Source organism: Simochromis diagramma, unplaced genomic scaffold, assembly GCF_900408965.1.
Source record: "Simochromis diagramma unplaced genomic scaffold, fSimDia1.1 OVJJ01000566.1, whole genome shotgun sequence".
In the NCBI taxonomy this organism is placed as follows: Eukaryota; Metazoa; Chordata; class Actinopteri; order Cichliformes; family Cichlidae; genus Simochromis; species Simochromis diagramma.
Window position 1 is genome coordinate 178258 of NW_024387387.1, and position 12731 is coordinate 190988.

Consider the following 12731-nt stretch of genomic DNA (forward strand, 5'->3'; position numbering starts at 1 on the left):
CAGCCAATAATGCGATTCACATTCGTATATACGCAGCTAATCAACATCGCTAACAGGCTATGACAGCGTCCTTATGTGTCGACACCGGTGTTTTAGCTAGCAAAGTGGCGTGACTGATGTGGCGTGAAGCCACGTTAGTGTATAACCATTGGAGATGTGAGCAGGACAGACAGAACAATTGACGGAATAAGTGTGGACTTTATACCAGTTTTTAAATTGTGTTGATAGGCCACGTAAAACCAGAGTTATGACAAAAATATATGCAATGTTTGGTTTTCTTCCTGAATATTATCATTGTTTATATTTACTGCGGGAAGAAATGGTAAAAACTGCGTTTTATAAGGAAAACGCTCGAAAGCACTCTCCACCTGTGAGCAAAGACAAAACCAAAAAGCCCCCACCCTTTCCTATTCGTCGAAAAATGTACCATGTCGACCAATCAAAACATGATATGGCAATATGGCATTTAGTGGTTTAGGAATGGGGGGGCATCAAATTTGATGCAGAACAGCTGACTGTTCCGTAAATAGTTTGAAATGTTTTTTTTAAAAAATGCCTTAGTTGCATTTTTAGGTAAACAGCTGCAAAAAACTTTGTTTGCAAAACTCAGTAACTTTTTTGAAGAAGTAACTATATAATTAACTGCCCGACATCAACTGTATTTTGCAGACAGAGAGTTACAGGACTATCTCCCAGACCAGACTCATACCCATAATACAAGTCAGAACTTGTATGTAAATGTAAATGCTATAATTTGATTATTTTAATAAACCATGTAACTTGGATGGATTCGATGCTGGCATGACCACAGTGCACACATCTATGTCGCTCACAATGGTCCAAGGGATCGCTCAGGGAGTTTGTGTGTTCACTCAGACACATGAAAAATTAGAGGGAACATTGGTCAGGACACATATACCGTTTGTGCTGCCTCCCTGCACTCTACATGGACATCTTCATCTTTCTGCACTCCTCCCTGGTCTAAGAATTGTAACATATTAATAAAGAAATATGTACTATAATACCAAGAATATTTTCATTATAAAACACAATGAAAACACCTCAGTACACATGAAACTCTGGAGCAGATGTGGAAGATTTCACTGTGATAATTGGAACATTAGGAGCCCATGTCACCACTGGTACCTCCAAACTGTGAAAGCAGATTCCAGATTCAATTGGAAAGTAGTATCAGACGAACATTTAGTGAAAGTACAACAGGAAAGTGATGATTTCTTTCTCCTAATACTGGAAAAATTGAACTGATCTCTCAGCGTTCCTCTGTGTTCTAGTGTTTCAGACGTGCCCGCTTCACAAGCTGAAGGTTCATCGTGGTTTGCAGGAAGCTGATTTCCTGAAACTACTCAGGTCTACCTTCCCTCAGCTGGCTGGAGATGAACCTTTTGACCTTTTTTTAAGGGCCAAGCACAACAAACTTAAACCTCTGAAAGGAGACTCTGTGACACCAGAGGAAATCATCAGACTTTCTCGGGGATCTACCCTCTACATACGACAGTCACTGTGTCAAGAAGATTTAAGACTTAAGATCCGCATCCTTGAGGACCCTAAGATTGATAAGATCACAAATATAAGTAAGTTTAAAGCTTTTAACCTTCAAAGATCTTTGGAAGGATTTGATGCCGTTAACGTTTTCTACCTCTTATTAGCTCCTTAACTTGATTTAGAGGCTTTGCATGTCTCAAGAGTCCAACGTACTAGTCATCCAGCTCTCTGTGCAGGTTTGCTGAGTTACGTGTTTATTAGTTGATTCAGGAAAACATGTCTTCTAACTTGTCGATGACTGAAACTGCTCTGACTGTAGTCACACTACCCGCTGTCTTAAAAAACCTCATAACATTATAAAAGATACCTCACACTCTGGCCACTCCCTGTTTGAACTGTTGCCCTCGGGCCGACGGTACAAAGCAATCAGCGTAAGGACAAACAGACTCAAACACAGCTTTTACCAAATCAGAAAAATATGTCTTGATGCTGCTACTAAAAAATGTCCATCACGCTACTCCTGAAGTGATCTATGCACTGACTGAGGCATGTGTGTGGGGATGGATTTTATTTTACAAATTTTACCTAAATTTTACATTTGTATGGATGATGCATTGATCAGAGATCAATTCTAATTTCGTTCTACCTGTGACAATGACAATAAAGACATTCTGATTCTGACTTTGTGAGCTTCTCTGTTTTCTCTCAGTGTGTCAGAATCACCCGTCTCATGAGCTGAATGTTCCTCGTGGTCTTCAGGAGGCTGACTTCCTGGCTCTGCTGAGGTCCACTTTCCCTCAGCTGGCTGCTGGTGAACCTTTTACCATCTTAATTGGTCAAAACCACAATCTAATTCCTCCAAGAGTGGAGAGTATGACTGCAGAAGAGATCTGCAAGAACAGGACTAGGAATCCTGGTATTTACATCCGACTGAAGGTACTGCAAGAACCAATTTAACATCAGGGTGAAAACATTGTTTAAATGTGGAGCATGTTGTTCTGAATGAAAAATCAGAAAAAAACTTTTCTTTTACTTTTTGGTGGAAATTTAGGGTCCAGAGAAAAGGTCTCTACAGAGAGAAGATGCTACTGCTGCTGAACTTCCTCCACCCAGCCTGGATCCAACCACACTGACCACTGAGTGAGTCAAAGAAAAGAGTAAGCTGCTGCTGTTAGAGTTTGTTATTTATGTCAACAGTTCAATCCAATTTTGTTCTTTTCCCCCAGAGTTGAGTCTGAGAAACCTCAGATCAGTCAATCAGACACCCACGTGCATCTCAAGGTCCACATTGTGGAGGACCCTCAGATGGATACCATCTCACCCAATCGTAAGTTCAAAGCCTTTTAATTTATCTGTCCAGTACAATATTCAGTTATCACCACTGTGATCACATGCTGAGCTGAAATAATAAAGAGTAGCCGAGCATAGCTCCTAGGGTGGTCAGGACACATTTGTGACTATGAGGTCCTTTGTAGAGCTCTGTAGGCATGCTGCTGTGTGTGTATCATGGTTTGGGAAGCTTGTGATGACCTGAGTTTGGACCAGTTTGTCAAAGCACTTCATGATTACTGGAGCACAAGCCACTACACAGCAGTCATTCAGAATGCTGATGGTGGTCATTTTTTGGTAGTGGTACCGTGATAGAGGATTTCAAGCAAGGCTGTCAGTGGTAAGGCTTAATGTTGAGGACATGGTCTCTTTGACTGACAGGTGGCTGTAGCTGCTTCCTGAACCTCAGCTGGACCTCTGGATTGTGTTTGTGCTCTTGGAGCCTTTTGGACCATTTTAATGCAAATATCTGATAAATATTGTAGTTGCTTTGCAGCTGATAACAGACTGTCTAAGACGTCTGAGCTCTTGTTTTTTGAATGAAATTGTCAGGTTTTGGTGTGATGCTCCCTGTTAGCTGGCAACTTAGCACTCTTTCCTGTTTTATCTCAGTGTTTCAGAATTACCTGCCTCATGAGCTGCAGGTTCCTCGAGGTCTTCAGGAGGCTGACTTCCTAGCTCAGCTGAGGTCAACCTTCCCTCAGCTGGCTGCTGCTGAACCTCTGGAGCTCCTGATATCTAATGACGACAAGATACTAGAGCTTCTAAATGTGGAGTCACTGACAACTGAGGAGATCAAAGAGGCTGTCCAGTCAACTGGGAGTGCTACCCTCTTTGTTCGATTGAAGGTACTGTGTCAGATTCAGCATTTCTGCCTTTGTAGATTTTTCTTTTGTCCTTCTTAATCCCTCCACATGGCATTGTCAGAAACCATTAATTACAAAACCCATACTAAATAAAAACTATAAAACTTTCCAGGCCTCAGAGGATGTTCAGGATGATGTGAATAAGCTTGATGGTGCTGAAGACTCTTCATCCTTTTCTGAACAAACCACACTGCACAGGAGGTAAGTGATTAATAAAAAACAGTAAAATTGGAGAATGAAAACACAGTTTCATAGCATTTATTATGTTGCATTTTGGAAATGGACAGTGACAAATGGACTGATTCCTATATAGCGCTTTTCTTCTCTCCTGGAGTACTCAAAGCGCTGTTTACAACATTCCTCATTCACCCACTCACACAAGGACTTCTAACCTCAAGTACAATCTAACCAACATTCACACTCCAGTTGACGCATCGGAGGGCAACTTGGGGTTAGTATCTTTCCCAAGGATATTTGGCATACAGACTGGGGAAGCAAAGGTTCGAACCACCAACCTTCCAATCAGTAGCTGATCTGCTCTACCACCACAGCCCCACCTTTCCCCACCCTGCCCTGCCCCGAAGATGGTAGTTTGACCCATCTTCAATCTTATGGGTTAGAAACCGTTTTGAAGATGAAGATGAAAGAAGTTACATCTTGGAGAAAGAATGAAGAGGGCTGCATTGGTGTGGCCAAAAAACATATTCTGCAATGTTCTCCCTTGAGACATTGCTGTAGAAAACCGGCTTACCTCTGGTCTCAAAGGTGTTCAGAAACAGTAAAGATCAAAAAACACAATAAGCTTTCTCCTGGTTGCACTCCTACCTGGTGTGCTGTCTTCTGGCTTTAATATTTTGAGCTGTTTGATATTTCCTGTTGTAGGGGTAGACTAGGGCTGCCAAAACTATTATTTTGATAGTCGACTAGCAACCGATTATTTTTGCAATTAGTCGACCAATCAAATCGTGCATCTATTGGATGTATACCGTACAGCTTATTGCATCAGCATGTGTCTGCTCTTATATAACTATCATTAGCTTACAGTAGAGCTGGGCGATATAAGATTTTTTCATATCACGATATGTTTTTTTCATTTCAGGCGATAACGATATCTATCACGATATAAGCCAAATAACTATATTTGTAAGATTTAAATGTGCCGTTGCTCACAAGTAAAATGTGAAATAATCAGCAGCTTGTTTTTATTTAAATATTTATTTCCCATAATAAGTTCATCCATTAAGCGGACGCGAATGGATGGATGAAGTTCAACAGGGTAGATGTCTGACAAAAGCCGAATGACGAATTAGCGCTTCCAGTCAGAGACTGAGGCTACGTCCACACGTACACGGGTATTTTTGAAAACGGAGATTTTCCGTTTTCGTTTTAAAAAATAATCCCGTCCACACATAAAGGCAGAAATGAAGGAAACATGCCAATGCTATGAACATGCCAAAGCAGCAGGTGGAGCTAGATTCCTAACCGTGCAGAAATGTTGGCCAATCAGAAGTCTAGAAGCCTCGGTGGGAAAAAGTAAACATGCTGGGGCATAGAAGCAGAACCGAGTCGTATGTGTGGAGGGACAGTAACTGTGTGTATATGTAAGCATTTAAACACTGCAGAGAGTAGAATTAACAGTAACAGTATTGTAGAAATTCATTTCACCGAAACAATAACGTGGCGCACAGTGTGACGCATGCACCAGTTTATTGTATTTCCAGACTTGCTTTCGGCACAATTTACAGTGCACGCTACTCTGTTTTTTGTCAGACTTGAAATAGCCGAAATACCTTCACACTACGGAACTTCTATGGCTCTTCCGTTCGACAATCTCTCCGGCATTGGAACCATCATCTGTTTTCTCTTCGGTAACCTTCGGTCACGCTCGGTTGATTTTTCTAGTCGGCGCACACATTTCCTCCATTACCCGGGCGGTACGGTCGCTGGCTGCTTCCCAAACAAATACACATGTGTGGCTTGGCACTTGTGCTGTACGTAACAAGTCACGCGACGTGACGCTGCGGCTGTGATTGGTTCGGCTCTGCGCTACTTAATTTGGATTGGCTGACCTTTTTTTTTTTTTTTTTTTTTTTTTTAAGAGGACAAGAGTGGCGAGGTCTATCGCGATAGTTTAATTTCTCTATCGAGTAAAAGTTATATCGCGATACATATCGTTATCGTTCTATCGCCCAGCTCTAGCTTACAGCTTGAAGTGTTTACGGTATGTGCTAACTTAAAATAAAGACAAGATGATAGTTTATTAAACCTTTAATGAAATTTGCAGATTGTCTCAGTGGAGTTTAATAAACTCAGCCGTCTGCTTCTCGCTCCCTAAAATTTAACAGGACATTGGAGTAAATTCTCGACCATCTCACACTTCTGTTTAATCAGTTTTCTGTTTGACGTTTATTCAGCTGTGTGAAGACTATAACTTTAATCTCAACCAAACTGATTTACTCAGGAACAAATAAAAAACACTGAAAAAATCCAAACAATGACATTTTTAAGTTATCTAAGTGACTTATATATGTTTAACCTGAGTAGCAAAAGACCGCGGGGGAGTCGAAAATGATGTGCCGGGGGTTGACTGTTCTCGCCGGCTCTAGTGAGTCTTGACCTCCTGGTCAGCTATCGAGCTGGTGCGTAACAGGCGTCTCCGAAAACGTCGGAGCACTTTTGCAAATATGTGATGTCTTGGTAAATTGAGCAGATATTTGAAGCTTACACAGCTACATTCTCGCCTGAAAATATCTTAAAAGTTTGTTACTCTTACACTCTTTCTGGGTTGTCTGTGAAGGTTCTCAGTCATCCAGGTCATCGTAGTCAAAGGAACTTGCTAAGAAAAGCGTCTGGACTTCTTTAAGTTGCTTGAAGACGTTTCACCTCTCATCCGAGAAGCTTCTTCAGTTCTAAGATCAAATGGTGGCGAGTCCCAGATTTTCAGGGTTGCAAAATAAACCTTTAAGATATTTTTAGGCGAGAATGTAGTTTTGCGACCCAGAAAGAGTAATATTAAAACTAAGTAGCTGCTGCCGTTGTTGGAAACTGGGCCGCGCTATGAATTCTGGGATAGGTTGGGCCACGAAGGATACACCCGACCCATCAATCAAATCTAGGGAAAAAGAGGGTGGATTTTTTTGGCCATATTTCGAGGAGTCTTCGAATTTGGACACCCTTCGTCGCGTTAAACTACTTACCTACTACTTACTTCTGCGTCTTTCAGAATCTTACAAAACTTCCAACGACGTGTCGACCTTTAAATTACTTGTCGATGATTTTTATAGTCAACATAAGCGTGACTGCTCAGCAGTGGTGATCTGCAACTTAAAGTGATGTACAGAATTAAAAATGAACTATCTGGAAGTTGTTGTTCACTCATATCATATCAAACCTTGAAATACAGGCTTCCTTAAAAAGATTGATTAAATGATTGATTGAAAACTTTGAGCAGCTCCAGTGCTGGATGGCAGATGTTATGTTAGCAGAGTTTTGCTGCTATTGTTTCTTTTCATTGCTATTGAACGCAACCTGATCTTTGCCCAGAGAGTAATGAAACATTATGATTACCGCTCCATTTATCAGGTATGGCATCACTGGCAAGATGTGGCGTCATCACTTCTTTTCCTCTTATACTAGACTATGAGTATATGGATGATAGGTAGCTGTTTAAGATACAAAGGTGTATTATAAGACATGATGGTCTGAACACTGCTGATTAGCATGCCAGCTAGCATGCTAATCAGCAGTGGATGTAAAATGTAGACATGTTTAATATTTCTATTTTTAACATTCTGTTGATATTATTGATTATATTATAAGTTAATTTTTGCGTGTTTTGATCTTAAAGTATGTATTGACAATTGTCAATTGTTTTCAAGCTAATTTGCGAATCTGATTTGAGAAAGGCAGTCAGGTTTGGTTAGTTAACAAAAAATACCAAACTGCACAGCTGCTAATGATAACCTTTATGCAGGAAGCATTAGTTATTCCATTTATTCTTAAATGGAAACAGAGATGCTGGATTGCTAACCCACTATTAAAACTCCTGTTTCTAAACGAGATGCTGAATGTGAACCAAGATTGTTCCAGATTACATTGACTTTTATTCAACACTGACTACCAATTTAGCTACTGAAGAATCATTTCATGGAAATGTGTGTTTAAATGTTCAGTCTATTCTGTCTTGGAGGAAAACATTTTCATGAGTGTCGTGGATCTTTTTTCTCACAGTAATGAAATGAAACCCTTGGATGAAGACCTGAAGGATATCATCCTCAGAGCTTTGCCATTAATTTCTGAAGACACTCAACAGTCATTGATTCATAAGCTGTTAAGTGATGGAGTGGAGTCTACCCAGGACCTAAAATTTGTCATTGAAGATGATATTGCTGACTTGCTGCCTCCCCTTCAATTACAGACACTCCTGGAAGCATTTAAAAATGGTAATGTTGACGTAAATACACTATTTTTTCTATACAATGTTATAGTAGTATATCTGATCATTTCTAACAGCCTTTTTCTTAAAATATATATTCCCTGAACACTAAATCCGTCAGTACAGCGAAATGGTAAAATTGTACTGAAAGTTTTTAAAACTGTTTTTTACTTCTGTTAACTTATTTTGTCATTCTAACACTCTGCTGGTTTCCCCACTGAGTGCTACAGCCAAGTGTCTGTGTTTTTTACCAAAACCTTTTAATATGATGCAGCTCTTGATCCATCCATTATGTGATGTTTATCTGGGTTCACATCAGGGGCAGCAGTCTGAACCGGACCTGCATGAATGGGTCTTTAGTAGTGCTTAGACATTTATCTAACAAGCAAACGATCCTTGATTCAATCCCAGAAAGAGACACAAATCCCTTGGGAGCTCCAGGAATAGGATCAGGATGAAAAATCTGCCAAATAAAACATCAACTACCTGTGTGGTGACCCTCTGTGGCTGAGGGAGCTTTTCACAGCGACTGCCAGCGACTTCCAGAGACTACTGGCAACCACCCTGTTGACTGTTAGATAGATGTCTAGGTCTTTCTGACCAAGGCCTTAGAGATATAATGAGTAACTTGGCTATTCAGAGGGGTATCTATCTGGATGGAGGTGCTACTCCGTTAAAAAAAAAACAGTTAAGGGGGATTCATTATGTCTATGGAGCCTCAGATCCTGGGGAAAATCAGAACCTTCTGGTGAGATTTTTGCTAGTATTTGTATTCTCATGTTCCTGGTTTGGTTGTTGATAAAAGGCTGGTGGGGTATTGTCTTCATTCTGGACAAGTTTGTGAATATGATAACTTGGAAACAGGGTGACATAGGCGCATCTACTAAAAATCCTGGATTAGTTCAATTTCCAGTTAAATTGAACTCACCGTTAGAGGTCAAGTTTTCTGTAAACCTTAAGAATCCATAACTCAAGAACAAGGAGATGTAGGGTTTAGAAAATTATACCATAGGAGGAGGATACTGGGAGGCTCAGGGGTCGCACTGACGGTCGGCAGTATTTAAAAATATATATATATTATTAACTTATTTTAAGCTCACCCTTGTATAAGAGACAATTGAGCTCACTGTGTGTTTTTTTCCCTTTCCTTTTCAGAGACAGACCTGGTTACTTTGGACCTGCCAGTGATTCCTTCCTCTAGCTCACTGCTCAGCAGTCCTGCAGCGTCACCTTGCTCCACTTCATCTGGTGTACTCCCACTCTCGAATCAAGAACATGACAACTCAGAAAGCTGCGGGCAAACCACCCTTTTCAGAAAACAGTGGGCAGAGACGTTCCAGGTGCCCTGGGACCTCATGCCAATGGAAATTCAAGCAGCGGTTGCTGAGGGCAAGAGACCATCCCCTGCAGCAAGGAGACAGATGGTTAGAATTTTAGCAGATGAGATGAGGAAACACGAGCTAAACCCAACACGTGCTCAGTGTGTAACCATCTGCCGAAACATTGTCCGTAAGTACCCTCAGAGCTTTGCTGATCTGTGTGACAACGGTCAGCTGCTGGAAGAGGATTACATCTCGCTTGTGATTCAAATCAAGAACCGAATTGATAACCTGAAACGGACCAGCAACTTTCGCCACAGCCGTTTGTCTGGAATGAAAAGAGGATCCACCAACAATTATGGCTGCGCCAGATTTGAGCCTGGCCTGCTGCCGGAGGAGACAAATGAAACAGTGGAGCGAAAACGCCAGCGACTGGAAGAAATTTACCATCAGGATGGCTCAAGCATGGTAGAAAAAGACGAAGTAAAAGAACTCATGAAAGTAACCTTCTACCTGCAGCGCCGCCAAATAAATGCACTCCCAGTACCGGCTATTAGAGATTTAAGGGGCCGATGGCCTTATCTTTTCACACACAATGGACTTTATACTCATTTTGAGCTGCTCACTGATATCAAAGTGCTTCGCACTCTCGAGGTTGCAATGGAGGAGTGTGGACCAACCATCCTGGAGGTCTTCAGCAAGTCCACTAATCCAGATATCCAATCCATCCTCTCAGTGGGTCCAAAACTTGAACTATCCTTCTGCATCCTGCAACTTCTGATGGCTCACTTCTCTGAACCCCTCGGAGGACTGATTCTTTTTGCAAATGTGAGTTATTTTAGGGTTTTTGATTTCTTCAAAGGTGACACCTGTATCTGTTGTTTCTGTTATTGTGGAAGACAGCAGTTTTATTTGTTTCATGTTTTTGTTAATTAATTTAGTCATAACTCTGTGTCCTAGGCAAATGCCACAGCAGCTGAATTACAGACGACACTCCAACTACCTGCAACTCCTCGACTGATACTCCTCGGTATGACATACATATTTATTTTTTGTTGTTATGATTGCAAAAGCCAACAGCGTTAAGCATTAAGTGCTTCTTGAGAAGAAAAATAGCCTCACTATAATTTCATAACTCAGGACTTATAATGTCATAACAAAGATTTATCTTATTACCCAAGAATCCTGTTACAACAGTGAACTTTCACCCGTTGCCAAATGCTAAAAGTCACAAGAAATTTAGTTCAACTTGAACCGAGATGAGTTAATGAGTCTTCGGTAGACAACATCTCCCTAGAGGAGGTCAAATTTTAATTACCGGTTGCCTTTCCCCCCCATATTTTTCACCCGGCTTCACTGTTGGCTTCTTTCACTTGCCTTGTCTCTTTTGCACATTTTCCATGCAAACTGCAGTAATCGTCATCCAGTTAGGAAGTCACCAACAGGTCTCCAGAGACTGAAGCTTAAAACAAAAGGCAGAGTCATGCTGACGTTTTTTGGCACCTTCACAGATTGCAGGTTGTTCCTGATCTTGAATTAGAAAATGTTACCCTCACCTGTTTGTCTGCTGTAAAGCATAAATGTGGCACAACTCACATTCAATATGATGATCACTGGAAGACACCAGCTCATAATTTTCTCCATAGCTCCTCTGATATTGGAGGACTCTGTCTGGGCAGTAGAAGTTTTAGCACCTTCAAGTGGTGAAGATTCTCCATTTCCATTTTCTATTTTATTATGATGAAAAAAACACAGGAGACTTTGTATAACTTGCATATCAAAAAATTGTCAAAGTCAATAAATTAGAAGAAAATCATGTCTTAAAAAACAGCTTCTGCAACAAGCTACTCTTCAGCACCCCAAAGAAAACAAACACAACACAAAAACAAAGCTTATCTAGCTTGCTTTTGCAAGTTGTATGCCCAAAGTTCCCTGTAAATATATGTTCAGTCAACATGAACAATGTTTTATATATTGCCGAGTCGTATACACTACACAATCATCGGCATATTAAAATTTTATTTTATGGGCGCGACTCCGGAAGCTGAAGTCACGCTGTGTGACTGGAAAATCTACAGCTTTATTTTCATGCCTAACTGCGAAATTCTGGTCAGATACAGATGTTAAATGGTCTTGACAGGGTATGAGTGATGTACTTGATGGTTCTGTGTGTCTATTAACACATTTGCACTGCAGAAGTATATTGAATAAATAAGCTCATTACCATTTCAGTACTAATGGTGGGATTTTATTTGAATTTTAAGCCGAATCACCGGAAAGCTCCATTCGCCGCTGGATGATCAGTCTTGAGGGGCACATCATTTGCGAGGGCATCCAGCCGACTTTTCTGTCCGGCCTCGCTGCTGTCTTTTCTACTTACTACATCTTCAATCTTCAGTATCAAGACGATGCTGCATGCACACTGGAATTCATTCAAAGGTTAGATGAGTACATTTTCCAGCTGTTAATTTGTGATGTGAGGTCTTTGTGCTAAAAGGCTTGCAAGAACCCGTTCCTGTGTCACTTTGGATCTGACCACACATTTGTTTTTTCCAGGCGATTGATTGGGATAAATCCCGACAGAGGCACCAAAGTTCCACAAGGCAAATTCCCGTCAAAGGAGACTGGGAAGTTCACACAGGAAAAGACTTCGCCAGTCAACCCCCAAGTTTTAAAACTGTTAAAGAAACTAATGAATGTGAACCCAGCTGTTTACACCCACACAACCATGTTTCCATCACTTCAGGGGACATCAAACTGACACTCATGTTTGTTTTCGTGGAGAAATCCGAATTTCTGGGGTCTGAAGAACCTCTTGGAGCAACGGCCGACACTTTGGAGCTTGCAGTGTAGTGGCTGGATATCCAGACCAGAACTTTGGGTCCCATGCACTGGTCATAGTCTACATTGTCGGTTTTAAAGAGGTATGATGTCATCAGATTGTTTTGAGAGTGCACTTTGACTAGTGCATTTGTCTTTCATTCTTCATTCGGACTTGCTGCATGCACCAAGTACCAGAAAAGTTTCTGGTGCCACAGATTCTGCAGACTGTTTATACAGATCACCCTTTGCCTTGCTTAAGACTTTGAAATGTGCAAATTCAAAGTGTGAAAGAAACAAGGAACAAATGCAACTTTATGCTGTTTTCTTTGTTCGGGTTGACTTATGTTCCCCAATGCAAGTTGCTGTTTTCTAGCAGAAACTCTGAAGTACTATATTTTGTTTACTGTACACCTTTTTTTAAATTACTGTAATTAAAGTTACATTTCTGGGGTAAGA

The 12731-nt window shown here is 40.9% G+C and overlaps 1 protein-coding gene across 1 annotated transcript in view; it reads left to right on the plus strand.

Moving 5' to 3' along the window:
- Positions 1-12731, plus strand: part of LOC120720222 — a 30368-nt gene extending 17637 nt beyond the window's left edge. The window contains exons 16-26 of the mRNA XM_040009854.1: positions 1293-1592; positions 2213-2439; positions 2555-2643; positions 2730-2830; positions 3445-3680; positions 3811-3899; positions 7929-8140; positions 9289-10280; positions 10413-10482; positions 11717-11891; positions 12009-12731. Of these exons, the coding sequence (XP_039865788.1) occupies positions 1293-1592; positions 2213-2439; positions 2555-2643; positions 2730-2830; positions 3445-3680; positions 3811-3899; positions 7929-8140; positions 9289-10280; positions 10413-10482; positions 11717-11891; positions 12009-12213 (2696 nt within the window). The 3' untranslated portion in view covers positions 12214-12731. The remainder of the gene's footprint in view (positions 1-1292; positions 1593-2212; positions 2440-2554; positions 2644-2729; positions 2831-3444; positions 3681-3810; positions 3900-7928; positions 8141-9288; positions 10281-10412; positions 10483-11716; positions 11892-12008) is intronic.